The sequence below is a fragment of the Chiloscyllium plagiosum genome, unplaced genomic scaffold (genome assembly GCF_037043375.1).
Source record: "Chiloscyllium plagiosum isolate Xiang-an unplaced genomic scaffold, Cpla_swu_hap1 HiC_scaffold_26, whole genome shotgun sequence".
Classification (NCBI taxonomy): Eukaryota; Metazoa; Chordata; class Chondrichthyes; order Orectolobiformes; family Hemiscylliidae; genus Chiloscyllium; species Chiloscyllium plagiosum.
Window position 1 is genome coordinate 11,198,063 of NW_028270164.1, and position 25,384 is coordinate 11,223,446.

Below are 25,384 nucleotides of genomic sequence, written 5' to 3' on the forward strand. Positions count from 1 at the left end.
TACATGCAATGATGATTAGGAAACTATTGGATGGGGTGTTGTGGAGCACAGGTAGCATCCCTGGCATTGGGTAAGGAGGTCTGGGGTCAAGTCCCATCTGCTCCAGAGGTCTGTCAAAACAGGGCTGATCAGAAAATATCTAGGAATTTCCTGGGTTTTTATTAGAACTCTTTTGGTTCACTAATATCCTTGGGATAGAAATCTTCCATCTTCAGCTGATCTGACTTACATGAGACTCCAAACCCATATCAATGTGGTTGACTCATAACTGAACTTTGGAATGGCCTCAGTTGTATTCTGGAAGGTAGCTTACCAATGCTTTCTCAAGCTCAACTAGACGTGGGCAATAAAAGATGTCCTTTCCAGCGACAACCATATCCCATGAAGAAATAAAATCAAAATAGGTATTTAAAATCCAATTTAAAAATTAACTATAAAATCACTCTATGAAGTGTAAATAACTTTTGCAGCAGTAATATAGATTCTAGGTCAGATCTGGAAGAGAGTACAGAGATTTAGTCTTTTTTCATTCAGGGAGTAGTCTATCAAAGGCTTTTTAAAATTCAATCATAGAATGTGGGATTTATTGGCAAATCAGCATTTGTGACTAATCCCAAATTACCTCACAAGGCCTAGGGAGTGAGGCATGGCAAAACTAATGGTCAAGTTGCTGAAATAGATCTTTTTCTTTTAAAAATCATATGATGACAACCACAGGCACCCTCACTAAATTTAAATTTCCAGGTTTATTAACTGAATTTAAATGTTTCAGTGGGGATTTTAACCCATGATACAGAAAGCATTAGCTCAGAGTGTCTTCACTTTTAAACAAGGGAAATTACCACTGAAGTGCCATCATCTAGAATCAGTGGACTGATTGGTGCAACCAAAGAATTGTCTTTTCAAGAGTATAATGGACATCCATTCAGTGGATTTCAGAAGAGATCAATGAAGCATGTAAAATTTGAGTGACCTTGACAGGTTTGATGAACGGAGACTGTTTCTCCTCATCTGGAGAGTCCAGAAATAGAGATTGTAGTCTGAGATTAAGAGGTTAGCTAATTAGGATTAAAATGTGGAGAAATTTCTCCACTCAGTGGTTACAAATTGTTGGAATTCTGTGGATTTCCAATTATTAAAGTTATAATCCTGCTGTGTTAAAATTAAAGGAGCAGGTAATGGCATTGTCACTAATAATGTCACTAGACTTGTAATGGAGAAGCCCATGCTAACATTCTGGGAATATCGTTTCAAGTCCTCAGGCGACTGTCTGTGTGGAGTTTACACATTCTCCCCATGTCTGTGCGGGTTTCCTCCGGGTGCTCCAGTTTCCTCCCACAGTCTAAAGATGTGTAGGTTTGGTTGATTGGTCATGGGAAATGCAGGGTTACAGGGTTGGATGAGTCTGGGTGGGATGTTCTTCGGAGTGTCAGTGTGGACCTGATGGGCTGAATGGCCTGTTTCCACACTGTAGGGTGGTGAAATTTGAAGTTAATCAAAAAGCTAGCCTTTTGTAGCTGCTATCAATTCTTGAAAAAAAACCACATCTAGTTCACTAATGGCTTTAAGGGAGGAAATCTGCAATCCTTATCTTGTCTTCACATCTTTGACCTTTGACTTCACATCTACAACAATGTAATTGAGTCTTAAATGTCCTCTTGGCAAATGCTGGCCTAGCCAGTGCCACCCACATCCCATGAGTGAATTTGTTTTGTTAGATCAAGCTTTTTGCTCATTATTTTGATGACTGATGGAACCAAGAGATTAAGGAAAGTGATGGCAAGTAAGCCATGATTGTAGCGATTGTAATGAGGTCAGCCAGCTGGAAATGATAGAATATGAGTTCCCTTATTGAGGCTGTTAATCAGGCCCAATCACAGAGCCCTGGCTGACAGACATAAGCAGACGTGTCAGAGGTTCTGTTCACTCTGAGAGCTGGCCATGAGAAAGCTGTACCCGTTTCAAGGACTCTCCATGTGTAAAATAAGGTGACTTGGTGATGGCATATGATCCTCTGTGGAATTATTTCATGATGTTATTCGGCCCAAGGCTAATAGAAGGAGATGCATAGCTTTCTCCTGGTTCTTTATGTTCTCTTTATGTTCTTGTGAACTACAAACCTGAGCATGTCGTGGTTCCCTTGTTCCTCTTTCCTCCCTCTGACCATGTTATCAATATCAGTCTGTATTAGGTCAGCCTTTTGAAATAAAAAGGGATACAGCAATAAGCATACTCAGTAAAGCTGTTGTAACATTTAAAGTTATTTAGAAGAAAGTATCTCATATCTCTCTCTCACTGAGTCTGAGATGCTTAAATTTCAGCTTAAATGCTTGATTTTATTGGTTGAAATTTAAATTATTTTTCTGTGTGTGTGTATGTATGTTTTGTGTGTGTTGTGTGTGTGTGTTGTGTGTGTTGTGTGTGTCTGTCTCGGTACAGGTCTTAGAGATGATTGTAGAAAGTAGTGTTTACAATGTGGCCTTTCCGGTTATGAGTCAGTCTTCTAACACCACACAATCTTCCAAAGGGGAAAAATGTGAACAAAGAAAATTATCACCATCTTTTCCACTGCCCTGCAATGCAACCCATCAGTTTCTGTTGTCATGTACTTCTTCTAAACCCACTGTGACGACAGAGAGTAAGAATATCTATTTGTTAACTATGTGCAGTGTGTCTTTATACTTCCATGGGTTGTCAGCAGGACTGAAGGGCTCATGCCCGAAATGTCGATTCTCCTGCTTCTTGGATGCTGCCTGACCTGCTGCGTTTTTCCAGCAACACATTTTCAGCAGGACTGATAAGGCCAGTATCCCTAATGATCCTTATGCTGAGTAGCTTGCTCAGCTATTTCAGAGTCAGAGAGTCATACAGCACGGACACAGTCATTCACATTCTTGTGGATCTGGAGTCACATGAGTAACATTTCACAACAACAGTCATCATGGTTACCATTATGAAGACAACTTTTATATTCCAGATGGATTAAAATTAAAAAAATCAAATGCCACCAGTTGGTGTGGTGGGCTTTGAACTCACATTATTATTGTTTTATAAGGTTTGGGAGGTAATATGACATTACCACTTAGCCACCACCTGTACTCAGAGTATCATAGTTTCCTATACTTAGCATTTCACAAAGTATCTATCCTGTTTCCCCTAACTTCCTTATAATGCAGACTCACCGAGACTTCCTCGCACTGGAACAAGTAGACACTGGCATTCCTCTTCATCCTGTGCTTAACAGTGATGGCCAGCACTGAGTTGTAGATACAGCTGTTTAATATTGCCTGACAGTCTTGAATATCTTCAATGGGGAAGTGTTCCAAATCATCCTAGACAATTGACCAAAGAGGTAAATACAAACAGGGATTTGCAAGTATCTGTCTCTCAAAAACAAATCCAGAAGGACAGAATCTTTCAATGCATTTATTTTAAAGGGCTGTCCCTTTGTAATCTTTAATCTGAAAGAATATTCACTCCAGTCACCCATTAAAAGGGTCTAAAGGGTTGTATGTTAGAATACACAACCAGAGAGTGTCATGGAAGATGATGTAGTAGAGACAGTCAAAACAGAATTGGATTAAAAGTCTTCAGAGAAAGAAAATACAGGTCCTTAGGGAATGGACAGAGGAGTGGGATTCATTGGAGAGCTCTACAAGGGACTAGTATTGCCACAATGGATTAAATGGCCCCCTTCTGTAACTCATTGGCTTACTGATTATAAAGAAAAAAATTTATCAAGCAATTAAGCATTCCCTCCTGACTCTGTCCCTAAAAATATGAGTCAGGCATTTCAGACTGAGGTAAGGAGAAATTACTTCAGTTAGAGAGTTGTAAAACTTTGGAATTTGCAATCCAAAGTGAGATGTGGATGCTGAGTCATTCACCATTCATGGAGGACTGATATTATTGGAAGCTCAGAAAATCAAGGGATATGTGGATAGTGGGGAAGTGGAGCTCAGGTAGAATACAGCCATGATCTCATTGAATAGAAGTACTAGACCCAAGCAGTCTGTGAGACACCTGCCCAGGGTGAGGCTCTTGAGAACAAAATAGAAACACACCAGAAATTTTGCAAGATTGGATGAGACACAACAATGGTTGTTCTTATCCAAACTATTTCTCAACTTAGCTCCCTTCAATTAGTGTTATTCAATCTGACAACTTGAGTGAGCATGATTTACAAATTGCAGTTACAATGCACTGAAACATCACAGGGTCAAATGGCTGATGGTAGCTCCTAGCAATAACATTCCTGTGACAAAAATCTGTCGGATTCTTTCCTGTAGCAGTGAACTGCCTTTTCCAACATAATTCTCAACCTTCCATTTCAAACATATTCGGCAAATAATTTAGAGGTCTTTCCTTTTTCCCTCTGCTGTTGCTCTTCTCTCCACAGTATCCTTCACTTGAGGGTGAGAACACAGAATTGAAACATTCTTAAAATCCTCTGTGAAGCAGCTTACCTGATTGGTCGGCTGTGATAACTGAACTATGTGGAATATTGGGATTTGAGTCATGACGTGTACTGAAGAAAAGGAAAGTGTCCCAGTATTCAAATAATATCAGTGTGATGCCTCTGTCTGTACTGTGAAACATTTCAAACTATATGCTTCATTGAAGAACTACTGCTGGCTATCTTTTTAAATTTATTCATGAGATGTGGATATTGCTGGCTGAGCCAGCATTTATTGCCAATTTCTTGTTGTCCCTTGAGAAGGTAGTGACGAGCTGCATTTTCAAATTGCTGCAGTTAATTTGCTGTAGGTAGACCCACAATGATATAGTGGGGTGTGTGTGTGTGTGGCGGGGGGTGGGATGGGGTGGGGTGGGGGTGTTGTAGTTACAGAATTTTGACCCATTGACACTGAAGGAACATCAATATGTTTCTATGTCAGGATGATGAATGGCTTAGAACTTGCAGCTGATGGTGTTCCCATGTATCTGCTGCCCTTGTCTGTCTGGATGGCTGTGGTTGTGGGTTTGAAAGGTGCTACTGAAGGAGCCTTAGTGAATTACTGCAATGAATCTTGCAGATAAGCACTGCTGTTATTGAGCATCAGTGATAGAAGGAATGAATATCTGTGGATGTGGTGCCAATCAAGTGGGCTGCTTTGTCTGGGATGATGTTGAGTTCTCAAGTGTTGTTGAAGCTCACTATTCCAAGCAAGTGGAAAATATTACATCATATTTCTGACTTGCATCTTCTATATGGCGGACTTTGGGGTGTTACTCTGATTCAATGATGGCAATACAATTGAATGTCAAAGAGCAATGGTTAGATTCTCTCTTGTTCGAGATGGGCATTGCCTGACACTTACTTGACATCAATATTACTAGCCACTTGCCTGCCTGAACCTGGACATTGTCCAGGGCTTGCTGCACTTGGACATAGTTAAAAATCACATAACACCAGGTTATACCCCACTCCAACACTGGCACCTCCACATCATTTGGACATAGACTGCATCAGTATCTGAGGAATCACGATATCAGCAGGGAAACATTCATAAGACCTTCCTTGCCTGATGTTTGAATACAGGAAAGCATTTCATTTCTTATGGATTAACACTTCCTTTAAAGTAGCAGAAAGGTGAATGGCACACACATCTTAACTGCAGATATCAAAAACAATAGATTTTGGCCCTGATTCTTTCAACAGCTCACACAATATCTGAATTAAATCAATGGTCTCACAGGTTGTCATCTGCCTGTAACTAAACAAAACAAGTTGCAAACAGACAAACATGTAACCAAGGATCAGGGGTAAGGCAATGCACCTCCTTGATCCAGCTCCACCATTCAATATGATCATGGCTGATGGGATCACAGCTTCAAATTGACATTCCTGCCTGCAGGAGGGATGTCTTGCTACAATTGTACAAGGTCTTGGTGAGACTAAACCTGGGGTAGTGTGCAGATTTCTTCTCTGTATCGGAGGAAGAATGTTCTGGCTATGGAGAGAATGCAATGAAGATTTGCCAGATGACAAGACTTATGGAACAGAGACCAGATTGGTTAGGACTACACTCACTGGTGCTGAGAAGAAGTTGAGAGGGGGTGTCTTTGCGGTAGGTGGAACCTCATAGGAACATATGAAACTCTAACTTGGGAGTGTAAGTGCAAGAAGGATGTTCCCAATGATTGAGGGGTTCCAGAACCAGGGGTCAGTGGGGTAAACAGGGGTCATAGTTTTTGGATATTGGATAAACCATTTAGGACTGAGATGAGGAGAAATTTCTTCACCCAGAGAGTGGCGAGCCTGTGGAATTCTCTGCTACAGAAAGCAGTTGAGGCCATAACATTGAATGTTTTCGAGAAGGAGATAGATACAGTTCTTACAGCTGAAGGGATTGAAGGATATGGGGAGAAAGCACGAATAGAGTTTGAGTTGGATGGTCAGCATCCCCCATAGCCTCTCTCACTGTCCTGACAATAGCTGACCTCTTCCAGGAATCTTTACCTTGGTCTCAATGTCGGCCATTTTGAAAGCAGTGGGATTCAGCTGCAGGATCATGTCTTGTCCCCAGATTTTACCCTTGGCATCAAGCAGCTTTAGCTTCTTAATACAATGATCCACCGTCACCATATCCTTTGAGTTGAGGTCACAGGTAATCAGGTGCTGCGCACAGAAGCCAGACAAGAATTGCAGTAAAAATCAAGTGAATGCTGAAACGCTAAAAGATAGCAATAAGTTCAAGTGAGCTGAGGTACAATTTCTTTCCCTTACTACAAAATTGTTATATTTTTCTCCTGAGCTCCTTTCACTCACTGGGATTTTCTATTTTCACTGATGATATTGGGATAGTTGCTCGTCATATGCCCCTCCCAATTAGCCTTTCCAATTGAAGCCCCATTTCTGACACCCCTCCTCCCCACCCAACAACACCGAAACCTGTTGTAAGCTCTGACCCATTGAAAGGTTTCTCCCAATTTGAGCGTGTAGAGTCCTGGTGGGAGGCTGGGACAATAGGACTCAGGCCACATTTTTATTCAGCTGGTGTGGGCCCCCTGCTATCAATCCCACTGTAACAATGTATTCAGAACATAGCCGAGTAACTTCTCTTTATCTAAAGGCAAGTGTAAGGTGTTGTGTTCTGGATGCAACTCAATCGGACAAACTACTGCATTTAAAGCAGTACACATTTTATTCATAACTATAATTAAAATGCAACAAAAGAAAGAGGAAATTGGACCAACTTAACTCTATTTGAAAACTTAACAGAATAACAGATTATTTTACTACTAAACAGTAACAGTTCCAATATAGTAACATCCCATAAAGACACTCTTGGCAAAAGCCAAGTCAGTGAAAGAGATTGTTTCACATGCAGTTCTCGCAGCCCCGAGAAGGAGAAACATCAAGAGAAAACTCTGAGAGAGCCTATCAGGGAGGGATGTGCTGCAGCTTCCAAACCCAGCTGAGACTCCAGCAACAACTGCTACTGAAAAACTAAAAACAAACTAAAAATCCTGGTTCTGTGGGAGCTTGACCACACCCATTCAGAATGCTTCTATTGTTCCAACAAAACAAAACAACTAAGGTCTCACACATTGTTTACTGTAATAGCTCTGTATAGACTGCCCGTCAGCTCTGCCTTAAAACCTCTTTTCAAAACAAAAGCGGGACAAAGTACACTTCTTAAAGGCATAGTATCTTCACACAATGTTCAATGTTTACAACTTTATAATTGTGTCATACCTGTCACATGTTGCAGATGGACTGCCATTAAAGTGAGTCTGTCACAGTCATCATTTAAAGTGCATCAACGAAACCATGTTGTACGGTCCCTGCAATGCTGTGATCAACTATAGGATTTCCACCATCATCATACTTCTGATAGACCCAGAGATGAGAGGACTACCAACTGAGTCACAGTTGATTATTCATCTAACATTAAAGTGATTGGGCATTGGACCCGACCCATTATACCCTCGCAATTCCCTTAAAAGATTATACATTTTTAAAATATTTGGTGGTACAGACCTCAACCCGGTACTGAATGTTATTTTCCCTGGAGTTCAGAGCCTGTGCATAGACCTTTCTTTGTTCTGTTTAATAGTAAGAGAGAGAAATGATTGGGATTCATTGAGAATCAAGATTGCAATAACGACACAAGTAAGTTGTAACATGAAGGACAGTATGTGTACACAAGTTTAGCTTTGGCCTGTCCTTCTGCAATGCTGCCATTCCTTATGTGAAATTGTCTTGCTGTTATTTACCTCCCTGAACAAGATCCACCAACAGATATCCTTTGGACCAGGGAATGATGGTAAGTCACCAGATAGAGACCTCCAACAAATCCCATCTGTCTGAAGGCAGGCTGTCAACCTTCCTTTAATTCATTCATGCAATGTGGATGTTGCTGGCCTGGCCAACATTTATTGCCCATCCTCGATTGCCCTTGGACAGTTAACAATCAACTACATTGTTTTGGGTCTAGAGCCACATATATGGCACTCAAGGAAAGGGTGGCAGTCACAAAAACAGAAACTGTTGGTGAAACTCAGCAAGTCTGGCAGCAACTATCTGGAGAGAAACAGAGTTAACATGTTGAGTCTGAAGAATCTTCATCAGTCAGTGGACTCAAAACGTCTCTGCTTTCATTTCACAGGTGCTGCCAGACCTCCTAAGTTTTATCAGCAATTTCCGTTTTTGTTTCTGATCTCCAGAATCCACAGTTCTTTGCTTTATTTAAAACAAAGTGAACAAAATGGATTGTTCTGCCAATCCCGAATGGTTTCATAATCATCGTTAGACTCTCAATTTCAAATTTTATTTGTGAATGTTGTAAGTGGTGGATGTAGGTGCTACTCAGCTGGATTGCTTTGTTCTAGATAGTGTGGAGCCTGTTGAGTATTGTTGAAGCTGCGTTCACCCAGGCCAGTGGTAAGTATTACATCATACTCCTGACTCATGCCTTGTAGATGCTAGACAGGTTTTGGGGAGCCGGGAGAAGAGTAATTCACCACAGAATTCCAGGTCTTTGACCTGCTGTTATGGCCACAGTATTTATATGACTAGTCCAGTTTTGGTCAATGGCAAGCCCCAGACGTTAAACGAGAGATTTCAATGATGGCTGTACGATTGAATATCAAGAGGTGAAGGTTAGATTTTCTCTTGTTTGAGCTGGAATTTGTATGATGTGTGCTACTTCCCATTTAGCAGTGGCTCTGGAGAGGCACGGTGGCTCAGCAGTTAGCACTGCTGCCTCACAGCACCAGGGACCTGGATTTGATTCCACCTTGGGCGACTGTCTGTGTGGAGTTTGCACATTCTCCCTGTGTCTGCTTGGGTTTCCTCTGGGTGCTCCAGTTTCCCCTCACAGTCCAAAGATGTGCAGGTTAGGTGGATTGGCTATGCTAAATTGCCCATAGTATCCAGGGATGTGCAGGCTAGTTGTATTAGCCATAGGAAAAGTAGGGTCACAGAGGTAGGGTAGAGGTGTTGGTCTGGGTGCGATGCTCTTTAGAGCACCATTGTGGACTTGATGGGCCGAATGGCCTGCTTCTACATTGTAGAGATTCCATGATTCTTATCTGCCTAACCCAGAAATATTATTGAAATCTTGTTGCATGCAAGCATGGTGTACCTCATTATTTGAGGTGTTGGAAGTGGGAGTGAACACAGTGTTTCATTCCTGTTGGTGTATAATATCTAGACCCACGTTGGAAGGAATTCTAATTGACAAACTGCTGAAAGGTTGGCCATCTATTTATCGTATTGTCCATGATTTAACTAAGATACATACAATTCCAAAACGACCTTTTGGGGTAAATGCTGGAAAACTGTTTTCTCTGGGTAGGGATCTAGAATTACAAATCAGAATCTCAGAACAAGGCATCGACCAATCAGTATGGAGCTGAGGAGCAAATTCTTGACTCAATTGGTTGTGAGTGATGGGATTTTCTACCTCACTGAGTTGCAGGTATTAAGTCATTGGGAGTATTCAAGGCTGAATTAAATAGATTTTTGGGTACCAGCAGAATTAAGAAAAATTGAGATGGTGCAGCAAGTGGAGTTGAGATGGAAGATAAGCCATGATCTTGTTGAATGGCAGAGCAGTTTCGATGGGCTGAATGGCCTACTTCTCTTTCGCATGCTCTAGATTCTGTGAGACATCATCAAAAGCAGACATATCCACCATCACATAACCCTCATTAACAAGAAAATCCCTCACTTTGCCATCACTGCCAAGCCTGGTGGCAAAAGAGAATCATAGCATCCCTATGGTGTGGAAACAGGCTGTTTAACCCATCAAGACCATACCAAATCTCTGTGAAGTGCATCCCACACAGACCCACTCCCACTACCTTATATTTCCCATGGCTAATACACCTGGCCTGCACATCTTTGGACTAAAGGAGGAAACCCACACAGACATTGGGAAAATATGCAGACTCCCCACAAACAGACACCTGAGGGTAAAATCGTACCCAGGCCCCTGGTGCTATGAGGCAGTAGTTTTAATCACTGAGCCACTTGTTAACTGAGGGATAGGGAAGACCCTATTGTGAGTGAAAAAGCTGTGCTGCTCCTGGGAAACCAAAATGGAAAGCCCAAAACACGTTCAGTAGCAAAAGCAAAATGTCATTGATGGAATTTTGCAATCCAATGATCCATGAATGGGGACAAAGTTCCTCAACTCTGCTGCACCCAGTTGAGAACAGTAGTGTGCAATCAGGCAGCTAACCAGCAGAGGTGGTTCCACATATCTATATTTTTATCAACAATAACAGAGACCAGAATGTGACAGGGCTGAAGTTACTACAAGCATTTTCAGTCAGATGTTTTATGTGTGTGCTCCTTTTTGGCCTTCTCTTGAGCTCTCCGCCTTTGCCAACACCAGTATTTAATTAATTCCATTCACTCCAAATGACGTTGAGGAATATCTGAGAAGACTAGATAGAATAATGCTTAAGATGCCAGACGTAATGTTAAAGACCTGCATTATACAAGTAGCCATGGCTATAGCTAAGATCTCCTTGATTCACTCATACAGTATCAAAAATCTAACACTTACGATAAATTGATTTGGCACTTGGTCTCTTGGAGATGCTTTGGGACCTTTGGAATGGAGGTTTTTCAGGATGAAACCCACTAGCGAGAAAAATAAATACAACATGCTTATCAAAATAAGAGGCTGATGTTTCTTGCCCACTATTTCATGATTGTTTATTTCATTGCATTAGTCTAGGGTACACAAATGAGCTTTGTCAAGCTGAGAAAATTGACAGCAGCAATATATCAATGTATGAGCCCGTGACCTACCTTTTTAAAGCAGCATTTCATTATGGACAGATGGGACTCAACAAGGCGACATGCATTGAATTCGAGAGCTGGAAAGTTGTTTGTTAGACTGTCAGCAGGAGTTTATAACCTCCTTCCTCAATGCACTAACCTAACTCAACAGAAACCAGGACTAAAATGTGTAACATTGCCATCAGCTATTAGCAATTAACAGGCCACTTATTAGACCAGCAACCTGAGGAATTTCATCTGAAGACATGAAGGTTGATATAGTACATGTCAACTTTACTACCAAATTAGTTACAATTCGCTTTGGTATATACAAGATCATTCAGCCTGAAAACAACACTAAGATAAAGACCTGCATTGGTGTAGGACTTTTTCCATTCACAGGATATCCCAATGCAGCTCACAGCTTGAGATGGCCTTTGTTGTTTCGTAGGTAAATCAGTCAATGAGTCCACACACAGTAAGATCCCATGAACTGTAGATGTGTTGTGTTAATCTGTTTTGGGTGACCTTAATTAAGTGATCGAAACCAGTAAAAACTTGGGAAGGACACTCTGGGAATCTGTAACATTGAACGGTAGAGGCAGACAGGCCCTCTGTGTCACATCTGATTTGAAAATCACGCAATACCAGGTTATAGTCCAACAGGTTTACTTGGAAGTACTAGCTTTCGAAGTGCTGCTCCTTCATCAGGTGGTTGTGGACCATCAACATCACTATCTGATTTTTAAGGAAGTGCTCCCTCAGTAATGCACCTGACTGTCAGCCTATATTCTGTACTCAGGTTCTCTAACACAGCTTGAAGATATAACTTTCTGAAGTGTAATCTAAGCCATCAGAATATGCCATAATAACTCATGAACATTCCGAACTTCATATATCAGAATATTCCCAATAACTTAATCAAATATTATCTTAGTTAATAAAATGCCTTGGGACTAGATTGGGTTGGGATATCTGGTTGGCATGGACAGGTTGGACCGAAGGGTCTGTTTCTATGCTGTACATCTCTCTGGCTTGTTCATAGGAATGATAGGACGGTCCTATGAAAAGAATTTGAGCAAACTGGGCCCTTAATCTACACAAAGAATGAGGTGCAATCTCATTGAAACTTGCAAAGCACTTAAAGGGATAGATGCAGGTAAGATGTTTCCACTGGTTGGAGAGTCTAGAACCAGTGGGAACAATTTAAAAATAAAGAGGAATGTCACTTAGAAATGAAATGAGGAGAAACCTTTTCAGTTTGAGGGTTGTGGGCACCTATATAATTGTTTATCACAAAGGGCTGTGGAGACTCAGTCTTTGAGTATTATTAAGGTAGAGGTTGATAGATTTCTGATTGCCAGGGTGATGACAATGAAATGCTCAATCTGTTACATCAAATAGAGAACAGGTTTAAAGGGCTGAATGGCCAATAGCTGTTATTGTGTCCTATTTGATCTCTCAGGTTTTCCTGCTGAGGCTTAAGAAATCTCACCTGGATCTGATTATGAAATGAACTGTGGCCTCATTGATACTTTAATCAATGGGAATAATTTGGTTCAGTGTGATTATGTGGTATCAGAATGGACGAGAAGGTTTGAATGCTCTTTACTCAGACAAATAATCAATGGCTCCCTTCATTCAGATTGTTTGCTGTGGAAAGTTAAGAATAAACTTCATTGGAGAGGAAGGGTTCAGAACTGAATGACAACAAATGAGAGTGAATGCAAAGAGGAGGATTAGACTATTAGAACTAAAGAGAGGGTCTATCCTCTCTTTGTTTTATTTATTTGTTATATTTAATTCATTTTTTTAAGTGACAAGAATTCTTACCCAAATATGCTAGGATATGAGCAAGCTTGACAATTAGCGACCCTTCTCTCAGTTCTAGCTCCCAAACTCTCTTACAACATTACTATCTTTCTAACCTCATTGCATTTTATTGATGCAATTGTACACTTCTCAAATTGCTTTGTAAGCTCCTGATATATTGTACTCCATGTTCAGAATCACTGTGAAACACTTGAAGGTGTTCTAAGGTCATGAGTGGTGCTATATAAGTGCAGGCTCTGTTTTCTCCCACATATCCCCATTGTGCTAAAATGGAGCTTCACCCTGCCACCAGGCTCTCCATTTTTTAACACCTCAAAGTTGTATAAACAAGCAGTTTTTAAATTATGAATTCAGTGTTGTTGTTTGTACATCTTGCCTTTAATAAATTTCATCTTTAAGGACTGCCTGTCCTCTGGGTGCACAATGTTGTGATTCTGCTTGGCAGTTAGTCTGCAAGCTGTTCCCACAGAAATCAGTTGGATTGTTGTCACGTCTGTTTCAAAACTTGTAATCTATTTTACAGTTTTCAATCAAGAGTTAATTAATTTCGGATGAGTGATTGATCATTAGATGATGTGGTTGACTCTCAACTGCCCTCCAGGCTATTAGGGATAGGCAATGTGTACTGGCCTGGCCAGTAACATCCATATCCTATGTATGAACATAAAGATAGTATGACAATTCCAGTTGAATCTCTAATCAAAGGAAATCCCCAATATTTTGATAGTGGGGGATTCATAGACAGTAATGCCACTGAATGTCAAAGGGCGTTTGTTAGATTATCTCTTACTGGAGATGGTCATTGCTTGGCATCAGGTACCAATATTAATTGCCACTTGTCAACCCAAGCCCAGAAATTGTCCAGACCTTGTTGTATTTCAACTTGGACTGTTTCAGTAGCTGAGGGGTTGTGAATGGTGCCCAAGATTGAGCAATCAACAGCGAACATGCCACTTCTGACCTTATGATGGAGGGAAGGTCATTGATGAAGTATCTGAAGATGGTTCAGCCTAGGACACTACCCTGAGCAACTTCTGAAGAGATGTCCAGGAGCTGAGATGACTGAATTCCAATAACCATTTTCCTATATGCCAGATGTGAGTCCAGAGGAGAGTTTGGTCCTTGATACTAATTGATTCCAGTTTTGCTAGGGCTCCCTGATGGCAGACTCAGTAGAATGCAGTCTTGATGTCAAGGGCTGTCACTCTGATTTCAACTCTGGAATTCAGTTCTTTCATCCATATTTGAACAAAGGCTGTACTGAGGTCAGGAGCTGAGTGGCTCTAATGGAACCCAACCTGGGTGCAACTGAGCAGGTTATTGCTGAGCAAGTGCTGCTCGATAGTACTGTTGAAATCACCTTCCATCACGTTCCTGATGTTCGACAGTAGACTGATGGAGCAGCAATTGACTGGGTTTGATTTTTACTGCTTTTTGTGTACAGGACCTATCTGGGTAACTTTCCACATTTTAGATGTCAAGGTTGTAACTGGACTGGAAAAATGTGGCTGGGGATCAGCAAATTCTGGATCAAAGGTCTTCAGTACTATTGCCAGAATGTTGTCAGGGCCCATAGCTTTTACAGTATTCAGTGCTTCCAACTGTTTCTTGATATTATATGGAGTGAATTGAACTGGCTGAAAAGTGGTATCTGTGATGCTGGGGGCCACTGGAGGAGTTGAAAAATGTGGTGCTGGAAAAACACAGCAGGCCAGGCAGCATCCGAGGAGCAGGAGAATCGACGTTTTGGGCATAAGCCCTTCTTCAGGAATGAGGCTGGTGTGTCAAGCGGGCTGAGATAAAGGGTAGGGAGGAGGGAATTTGGGGGCGGGGTGCTGGGAATACAATAGGTGGAAGGAGGTGAGGGTGAGAGTGATAGGCCAGAGAGGGGTTGGGGGCGGAGAGGTTGGGAAGAAGATTGCAGGTCAAGAGGGCGATGCTGAATCCAGGGGTTGGGACTGAGATAAGGAGGGGGGAGGGGAAATGAGGAAACTGGAGAAATCTACATTCATCCCCTGTGGTTGAAGGGTTCCTAGGCAAAAGATGAGGCTCCTCAGGGGATCTCCCATCCACCGCCTCCAACCTCATAATCCCACAACCCCGCACCACCCTTTTCTACCTCCTGCCAAAATCCACAAACCTGACTGCCCCGGCCGACCCATTGTCTTAGCCTGCTCCTGCCTCACCGAACTCATCTCTGCATACCTCGACACTGTCATGTCCCCCTTGGTCCAAGAACTCCCCACCTACGTTCGGGACACCACCCACGCCCTCCACCTCCTCCTTGATTTTTGCTTTGCTAGCCCCCAACGCCTTATCTTCACGATGGACATCCAGTCCCTATACACTTCCATCCCCCATCACAAAGGCCTCCAAGCCCACCGCTTCTTCCACTCCCACTGACCCAACCAGTACCCTTCCACTGATACCCTCCTTTGACTGACTGAACTGGTCCTCACTCTTAACAACTTCTCCTTCCAATCTTCCCACTTCCTCCAAACCAAAGGAGTAGCCATGGGCACCCACATGGGCCCCAGCTATGCCTGCCTCTTCATCGGATATGTGGAACAGTCCATCTTCCACAGCTACACTGGCACCACCCCCCACCTTTTCCTCCGCTACATCGATGATTGTATCGCAGCTACCTCATGCTCCCATGAGGAGGTTGAACAGTTCATCCACTTCACTAACACCTTCCACCCCGACCTCAAATTTACCTGGACCGTCTCAGACTCCTCCCTCCCCTTCCTAGACCTCACCATTTCTATCTCGGGCGACCGACTCAACACAGACATTTACTACAAACCGACTGACTCCCACAGCTACCTAGATTACACCTCCTCCCACCCCTATCAGCGTTCCAGAGAGACCACTCCCTCCGCAACTTCCTCGTCAGGTCCACACCCCCCACCAACCCAACCTCCACTCCCGGCACCTTCCCCTGCAACCGCAAGAAGTACAAAACTTGCGCCCACACATCCCCCCTCACCTCCCTCCAAGGCCCCAATGGATCCTTCCATATCCGTCGCAAATTCACCTGCACCTCCACACACATCATTTACTGTATCTTATGCATCCGATGTGGTCCCCTCTACTTGCGGAACATTTCAGAGAACACCTCTGGGACACCCCACCAACCAACCCAACTGCCCCGTGGCTGAACACTTTAACTCCCTCTCCCACTCCGCCAAGGACATGCAGGTTCCTGGCCTCCTCCATCGCCAGACCCTGACCACACGACGCCTGGAGGAAGAGCACCTCATCTTCCTCCTAGGAACCCTCCAACCACACGGGATGAATGTAGATTTCTCCAGCTTCCTCATTTCTCCTCCCCCCACCTTATCTCAGTCCCAACCCCTGGATTCAGCACCGCCCTCTCGACCTGAAGTCTTCTTCCCGACCTCTCCGCCCCCACCCCCTCTCTGGCCTATCACCCTCACCTCCTTCCACCTATCGTATTCCCAGCGCCCCTCCCACAAATTCCCTACCCCCTACCCTTTATCTCAGCCCGCTTGGCACACCAGCCTCATTCCTGAAGAAGGGCTTATGCCCGAAACGTCGATTCTCCTGCTCCTTGGATGCTGCCTGGCCTGCTGTGTTTTTCCAGCACCGCATTTTTCAACTCTGGTCTCCAGCATCTGCAGTCCTCACTTTCTCCTGCCACTGGAGGAGGCCAAGATGGATCATCCACTTGGCACTTCTAGCTGAAGATTGCTGCAAATGCTTCAGCTTTACCTTTTGCACTGATGTGCTAGGGTCTTCCATTGTTGAGGATGGGATATTTGTGGAGGCTCCTCCTCCAATGAGTTGTTTAATCATCCTCCACCATTCATGACTGAATGTAGTAGGACGGCGGAGATTAGATCTCATCCGTTGGTTGTGAGATTGGTTAGGTCTGACTGTGACTTGCTGCTTATACTGTTTGGTATGCAAGAAGTCCTGTTTGGTAGTTTCACCTTTTTTTCATGTATTCCTGATGCTGCTCATGGCATGCTCTCCTCCACTCTGCATTGAACATACTACAAACACTAAAAAAATGAGTTCAATTATCACACCATGAAGTTACCATGAAGATCTTGTTTATTCAACCTCACACCTCGCATGAGGCAGGTTAAATGCACCACCAGTCATCTCTCTCTAATGAGACAGCAGCCCTATGGGAGTCTGGTCTTCTTACCATACTTCAATTGTAGAAATGTTAATTGCAGATCAGTAACTATCCTTTGAGTGACACCATAGCAGATGCACATACCACCTGGATAATTGCCTCTCTGACTTCATTGAGCCATATGTACTGCCCCTCAAGCTCTGTAACTAATTGTCTCTCTGGTGCCAGGGTCTTGTGTTGCTATGGCAATGTCCTCTGACCTCTGACCCAGAATGGCTGAGTTTAAGTTCTCACAGCTGTGTCATAACACACAATTGAACAGTCTTTTCTTTAAAAAAAGAAGTCTCTTTGAGAAAGATGCCTTCTCACCTTACAGCAAATTACTTGTGTCTTTTTAATATTGGCATTTAAGACATGTTAGCGCACACTCTCCATGGTGGGTGACACTTAATCACAGACCTGTTGGCCCAAAGGTAAGGACCATACCGTCATGTGACAAGATCCTTTTAAATTCCACCAGCTATTGTGGCATTGTTGTGGTAGATTATTTTATGAAATAATCTCAGGCGCCTCAAGGTACAGGTCAGTGATAGTTTATAGAGCAAACATTGGACAAGTACACCTCAGAAAGGATTGATCAGATATTTATACATTGGGCAGTACATTACTCAAATTTTGAAATGGTCTGTTTTAAGCAAGACCTTTGTTTATCACACATTCCAAAAGTGGCAGAGTTCCTGTTACTCCCTATCTTCTCAACTGCCACCCCATCTCCTCTGTGAAGCCCGTACTTTGTTCCCATCTCTGACGAATCCCATTGCTTTGTCTTTCTCTGTGTCGTACAGAGTCATCCTCCCATTCCATTTCCAGGTAAGGCTTCTGGGTCAGTTCTAGCTTTATGCCACCCTACATCCTGAATGGGTCTGTTTGAGATTAGTTTTTCTTAACCTGACTACTTTCTTTTCAATAAGAGTAAATGAATAATGAATCTTAAATGATTGAAAAGATTGTTACTTATGAAGTTAAACAAAAGCTTTCTACCTCATTCTAACCCCAAATTGAGATGAAAATGCAATCAACATATGCTAACTCATATCATACCAAGATTTTCTGTACCAGTGGGATGGATGCTGCCTGAACTGCTGTGCTCTTCCAGCACCACTAATCCAGAATCTGGTTTCCAGCATCTGCAGTCATTGTTTTTACCTCACATCCCCAGCATCAACCTCAAATAACAAATGGCAGTACCACTGGATCACAGCATCTGGGAGAAGCTATAGTTATGAGCAATGCATAGTAAATGTAAGTTCAGAGACATACTTGGTCTGGGAATTGTTTTCATCATAATCTGGAATAGGTTGATTGCCATAATCTCTGTACATTGCTATCACTGATCAGGATCCTGCAAAGGAAAAGAGTCAGCATTAATATTATCCATTTCCTGGTTGACAGGAATTATGGGAATGGTACAGGTGTCTGGATACATGAAGGAATTGAGAAAAGCAACAGAAGGTTTGGTACGGCAAGATGAGAGAGTTAAGATCAAAAGCAAATTAGTTTCTATATCAGATTCAGACTAATCATGGGTGATAGTTGGTAAATGTGATATTGCAGTAAATGTTGCCAAGTTTTGGACGATAGGTAAATGCATTGGCTAATAAATTTTATATTGTACTTACTAAAGAACTATTTCTAAAGAGTCATAGAGTCATTAGGTCACAGGAGGAAGCCACAGGGACAATCAGGTACATGTTGGTTCTCTGTAATAGGTGAGATCTATTTGAAAAGGCTGTTCTTTTCTTTAAAAAAAACTTCTCTCAAGAAAGAAATGCCCAACTTAGCTTATACCAAATTACCTGTACCTTTTTAATATCAATGCTTAAGACATGTTAGTGCCCATTCTCCATGGCAAGTCTCACTTGAACACAGACCTGTTGGCCCAAAGGTAAGGACACAACCATCTCAGATGAGACCCTTGTTCATCAAACATTCTGAAAATGGCAGGGTGCCTGTTACTCCCTATCTTTCCAAGTGCTACCCTATCTTCTCTCTGAAGCGTGTACTTTGTTCCCATCCCTGACTAATCCCCATTGCTTTGTCTTTCTCTATGGGGTACAGAGTCATCCTCCCATTCCATTTCCAGATTAGACGTTCAGGTCAATTCTGGCTCTATGCCATTCTGCATCCTGAGTAAGTCTGAGTCGGAGTGAGATTCCACTAGCTGCCACGGTGCTACTGTAGTAGATTATTTTACGAACTTACCTCAGGAACCTTAAGGTACAGGTGAATGATAGATTATTGAGCCAATGTTGGGTGGGTTCTCCCCAGAATGGATTCTGAAGTAGCACTCTACCTTGCAATGGGTGGAGATCTATTTCCCCACTCCATCCTGTAGCTGTGCAAGTTTCTTTCCTTCGTGTGGGGTTCTTGTGGCACAGTGGTAGTGTCAGGTATTCTAGATTCAAGTTCCCAGAGGTGTGTGCTAGCATCATTAAACAAATTGGTTAGAAAATAACTATTTCCTTCAAGTGGCCATCCAATTGGGACCCAGGGCAACATAAAAACAGATACTTTTGAAGTTACTGTTAGCAATTTTGGTGTTGACTTTATAGCTCTGGGCTTATGAGGATGTGTAACAAATATTGTCCTGGCCAGTGATGTTCAGATCCTGCGAAGAAACTTGCCACTGACCCCCTACCCTAAATGCATCTATCACCCACACCCACCAACACAAACCCTATCATTGATCCCTTAGCTCCTTCCAGGAAGAGGACTGTTTTTACCATTCTTTTGAGGAACAGTATGTGGGAGGGCACTGGTGCTGTCAGTAGTAAGTTGGTGTTACAGAGCTCTGTTTGTTCCTACTGTCTGAGGGACCGATAAAGTAACCTGTGGAGATGTATGCACAACAGCAAAATGAACATTAATCTGCTTTTGGATTAAATTGCTCCTTGAACTGGGATCGCCAGTAGATGGAATCTTAATTAGACTCTGACCTCAAACAGCTTCTTGGTGAGAAAGTTTGTTTTGGTTACCAGTCGGAACGAACCACACCCTGCACGCTATCTTGCACTTTGAACTCATTCTTTGCAAGCTGGCCTACCAAGGTTATTATGTCCCCTGACGTTAATTACCTTCAGAGGAGTGGAGAAGGGTTTCGAAGAAAATGACTCCTCCTTCAGGGGAAGACTTGGCTCCGTGGGTAGAATTCCAAGAGTTGCGTTAGGTGTTTTGGATTCAGATCCTGTCAGATAAAAGATAATCCTTATGGAACCAGGAACACAACATGAAGCCACCTGGCAGAAAGGTGGATTCTCCTCTCTCTGGAAAAACAAGAAAACAATGCCTAGAAATTCTAAGGATTCCTAGCTGAGGACTTCCATAATGACATTCCCAGTTGACAAGGCTTGTGCCCTCTTACCTCTAGGTTTAGTTCCAGGATTCTTACCCAGTAACACAAAATAAATGGCAATATATTTTAAAGTAAAGGATCACAATGCCTCCCAGCATGAGGTAATGAAAAGGAAACCTCATGTTTAAAGTGATGAACAGAAAAGGTGTCACTTTGGATGTCTGTCCTGGGATCATTGGTCCGAGGTATTTGAACAAATGTTCAACATAGGATGTGCAAAAAAGTATCCAGAAATAATATATACTAATGTGAGCTCAGAAGTAGGAGACAATCCTACTTCTGCAGTTGTTTGATCTTCAGCTGGAGGAAGACCAGGCCAAGCGTTTTCTAACATTTTGGTCACTGAGCAGACAGGAGATACTACAAGCTACAGAGATCAACACTAAGCCAACCGTCCATATATTCTTCAGGGATAAACGTCCACTTTGACATGTGTCACAGGTCATATGTTTTTCTGGTCCTTGTACCTTATGGAACAAGAGCTCCTTGGATGCTGCCTGACCTGCTGCGCTTTTCCAGCAACACATTTTCAGCTCTGATCTCCAGCATCTGCAGCCCTCACTTTCTCCCTTATGGACCATGAGCCTGCATTTATTGTCCGTGGAGAGAATACCACTCCCCTCCAAGCTACTCATCATCCTGACCTGGAAATATACTGGAGATCCTTCACTGTCGCTGAGTCAAAATCCTGGAACTCCCACTCCAACAGCACACAGACAGCAGCATTTAAAGATGAAAACTCATCACCATCTTCTCAAGGGGCAACTAGAAATGGGCAGCAAATGCTGGCCCAGCCAGCAACTCCTGCATCCCACAAGAAATTCTCTAGTTGCCCCTGAAAAGGTGATGGTAAGAACTCCATGTTCAATAGGTAGAACATAGCAGTCCCTGTTCAATAGATAGACCCACATTGTCTTCGGGAGGGAGATAGGGTTATGGTTAATTCCACGATATTAACCCAGTGTCACTGAAAGAATGACAATATATTTACAAGCCCGGTTGGTGTGTAGCTTGGAGGGAAACTTGCAGGTGGTGGTGTTCCCATGTATTTGCTGCCCTTATCTTTCCAGATGGAGGTGGTTATGAGTTTGGAAGGTGCTATCTAAGGAGCCTCGGTGAATTTCCACAATGTATCTTGTAGATTGTATATACTGCTGCTACTGAGTGTTGGTGGTGGAGGAAATTAATATTTGTGGATGTGGTGCCAAGTAAGTGGGTTGCTTTGTCCTGGATGGTAAGAAGTTTCTTCGTAGACTTAATAAACTATCATAAACTCCGTTATGAGTTCCCGGCCAACTATTTGGTTAAACTCTGACTCCTGAATCTAAAATGTACAGAACCCAGAAAAGTGAGAGCCAATTACTGCAAATGCTGGAATCTGTACTGAAAACAGTAAGTGTTGGAAATCAGTGGGGGGGTCAGGCAGCTCTATGGAGAGAGAGCAAGCTAACATTTTAAATCTAGATGACTCTTCATCACAGCTGACATGAAGTGCGGAGAGGGCAGCATAAATGCAATAGTGGGGGCTGGAGTGAGTATTAGATCCAGACTAATATTTCAAAGCAGAACTGACTGCACTATTGGTGGTAAAAGACATTTTCGGTGGGTTCCTGGCACCTTAGAGAGTATCAGAATTGTGTGATTTATTGCACAGACTTTGGGCAAGCCAATATTTTTAATTATAAAAGAAAATACTGGCTAATCTATTAACAATTGTTTTGTATTTCAAGGGAAGGTTGATTTTTAAATTATATTGTTAGGACCTGAAATACTTCACAAGAAATAGGGATGGAAGAAGAATTCATGGTCCTTAAAAGAAAAGGGATAATAATTTGAAAAAAAGGAAACCTTTGAAAAAGAGTTTGTAAAGGGCAAGACAATCGATATAACTAGATCTTAAGGTCAACAAATGGTGACCTCACCAGGAATGCTCGCGTCCCCCGAATATTTTATTTTTAAAAGAGAGTTCTTTGAGAACTAATGCAATCATAATGAGCCAGAAGGCTCTGTGCCATAATGTTCTATGATGTTATCACTGAGTGAATTTGGAGACAAACAGCAATCTACCCCTGTGCATATTTAGCAACATACACACTCTTAAACCAATGCCTCTATTCTCCAAGAGCAAGTTAAATATTTAATCACTGGAATCACTACAGAAAAATAAAACCAAGTAAGCTTTTATTGTGATGCATACAACAATTCTGCATTGATTAATAATATTCTGTGGTTTGTATCTCATTGTATAATTGATAGGGCCCCATTGTACAGCCATTGTGTACTGTTCAGTTCTACTCTTTCTACCACATCAAGATATTAAAAAAGGAGTCTCTTGCCCATTCAGGCAAAAGAAAGGAGGAAATTGCCTTTATAAAGCACCAATCGTGACCTTAGGATGTCCTAAAACATTTTAGAGCCAATTACGTATTTTTGTTGTTGTTGTAATGTAGGAAATGAGACAACCTATTTATTTCAAACTAAAACAGGAATTGCTGGAGAAACTCGGCAGGCCTGGCAGGATCTGTGGAGAGAAAGCAGAGTTGACATTTCAGATCCAGTGACCCTTCCTCAGAACTAGTAGTAGCTAAGAAGAGATGGTATATAAGCTGAAGACAGTGGGTAAGAGGGGCTGGTTAGGAGTGATGTAAAGGGGTTAGAGGATAAGTGGAGATGGAGACAGTTAGACAAAAAAAGGGATGCATTATGATAAGGAGAAAAGCTGTTAATAAGTACAATAATTAGATGAAAATGGGTTGACTGTAGTAACAGCAGCCCACTTGATGACAAAGGTAAACTTGATGACAAAGCTTGGGGTGTGGGGTGGGTAATGGAAATGGAAGAAGATGTTCCAGACTCTAAAATTATTGAACTCAATGTTGAGTCCTGAACTGAAGGCTGCAGGATTCCAAGCAGAAAATGAGATGCTGTTATTCCAGAGCTTTGCTAGAGCAATGCAGGAAGCCCAAGACAGAAATATTGACCAGGGAGCACTGTGATGTGTTAAAGTGGCAGTCAGGGTCTCTTTTGCACAAAGAGCATAAATGGTCTGTGAAGGGGTCACCCAGTTTGTGTTTTGTCACCCCAGTGCAGAGGAGGCCACATTGTGAGCAGCAAATACAGTAGACTAGATTGTGTGCAGTGCAAGTAAACTGCTGCTTCACCTGGACAGTGTGGTTAGGACCTTGGATACTGAGGATGGAGGAACAAACGGGGAGGTGTTAAACCTTCTGCGATTGCAGGGGAAGGTGCCATGAGGATGTAGGGAGATGTTGAGAGTGGAGGAGAAGTGGACCAGAGTGTCCAGAGGGAACAGTACCTGTGCAACACTGAAAAGAGAGGGGTGGGGAATATTTATCTGGTGATGACATCTCACTGAAGCTGGCAGAAAAGGTGGTTAGTGATCCTTTAGCTGTGGATGCTGCGGAGGTGGGGAGGTGGAATGGGAGGGCCAAGGTGACCCTATCAGTGTGATATGAGGGCAGAAAAGGAGTGAGAGCAGAAAGAGAAGAGTTGGGACATGGCTGAGAACCCTGTCGGCCACAGAGGCAGGGAATCCTCAGTTGCGGAGAAAAAGTAGATATTTCTGAACCCCCACCCCCTGCAGATTGTAGTATCATTAGAATAGATCTGATGGACTCAGAGAAACTGGGAGAGTGGAATGGACTTTTTACAGAGAGCAAAGTGTGAGATGCATATCTAATCAATTTATTTAACTATGGAAATGTTGGTACATTAAGCGGACTTCCATTTCTCCATTTCAATGATGTTGTGATTGGTGTGAACTTAGGGACAGTATTGACCAGCCTAAATTCTCTCCACAAAAACAACGAAAGGACTTGCTTTTAAGACAACAAATCTTATTACCTCAGGGTGACCCAACATTCTTTGCAGTCAATAAAGAAGATATTTGTTGGCAAATTTCTCAAGTGTGTTACAGAAAGAGAACTGTAATCTTGGAACATTCTAATTTCCATCACTGTCATAGAATTCTTACATTGTGGAAACAGGCCATTCAGCCCATTTGTCCACGCTGCTCCTCCAAAGAGCCTGTAAACTTGCATTTCCCATGGCTAATCCATCGAGCCTGCACATTCCTGGACACTATGGGCAATTTAACATGGCCAATCCACCCAATCTGCAAACCTTTGACCTGTGGGAGGAAACCGGATAACCCAGAGGAAACCCACGCAGACACAGGAAGAATGTGCAAACTCTGCATGATCACCCAAGGGCGAAATTGAACCCAGTTCCCTGGTGCTGTGAGGCAGCAGTGCTAACACTGTGCGTTGACCTTCCCAAGGTCAGTTAGGGATAGTGAAGAAATCCTGGACTAAACCAGTGACACCCACATCCTACAAATGATTAGAAACAATGGGAGGTCCAATTATTGTGTCCAATGGCATAAAGAGAGAGGCTGAATTTATTCATCTGTTTGGGGCTAGTTAGCTACAAAAGGTCACTCTCCTCCTGCCACCATAAAAGGGTAGGTGAGAAAAATCACCTTGTGCTAAAATCAGAAAGAAGAGTGTTTAATCCCAGCACTGACAGCTTAGTTATTCTTCATTTTTCTTTCATTGTCCTCATGAAGTGCACACACACACGCACACACCCCACTCAGGAAGTGCACCTGTCTGAAACGTCGATTCTCCTACTCCTCGGATGCTGCCTGACCTGCTGTGCATTTCCAGCACCACTCTAATCTTGACTCTAATCTCCAGCATCTGCAGTCCTCACTTTCACCTTTGTCCTGTGTACAAAAGCTGTGCAGCACAAGGACAGCTTTCTGCGC

At 42.6% G+C, this 25,384-nt stretch overlaps 1 protein-coding gene across 2 annotated transcripts in view; it reads right to left on the reverse strand.

Annotated features, from left to right (window-relative positions):
• eps8l3b (EPS8 signaling adaptor L3b) overlaps positions 1 to 25,384 on the reverse strand; it is a 77,708-nt gene that overhangs the window by 35,450 nt on the left and 16,874 nt on the right. Inside the window, exons 2-8 of one of the 2 annotated variants that reach the window (XM_043716449.2) lie at positions 20,318 to 20,427; positions 18,504 to 18,585; positions 11,025 to 11,101; positions 7,988 to 8,052; positions 6,464 to 6,622; positions 3,183 to 3,332; positions 2,121 to 2,197 (exon numbers count right to left, since the gene is read on the reverse strand). In XM_043716449.2, coding sequence (XP_043572384.2) covers positions 2,121 to 2,197; positions 3,183 to 3,332; positions 6,464 to 6,622; positions 7,988 to 8,052; positions 11,025 to 11,101; positions 18,504 to 18,565 — 590 coding nt within the window. In that variant the 5' untranslated portion in view covers positions 18,566 to 18,585; positions 20,318 to 20,427. Of the gene's footprint in view, positions 1 to 2,120; positions 2,198 to 3,182; positions 3,333 to 6,463; positions 6,623 to 7,987; positions 8,053 to 11,024; positions 11,102 to 18,503; positions 18,586 to 20,317; positions 20,507 to 25,384 lie in introns of both variants that reach the window. The other variant, XM_087973472.1, reaches the window with a different exon arrangement.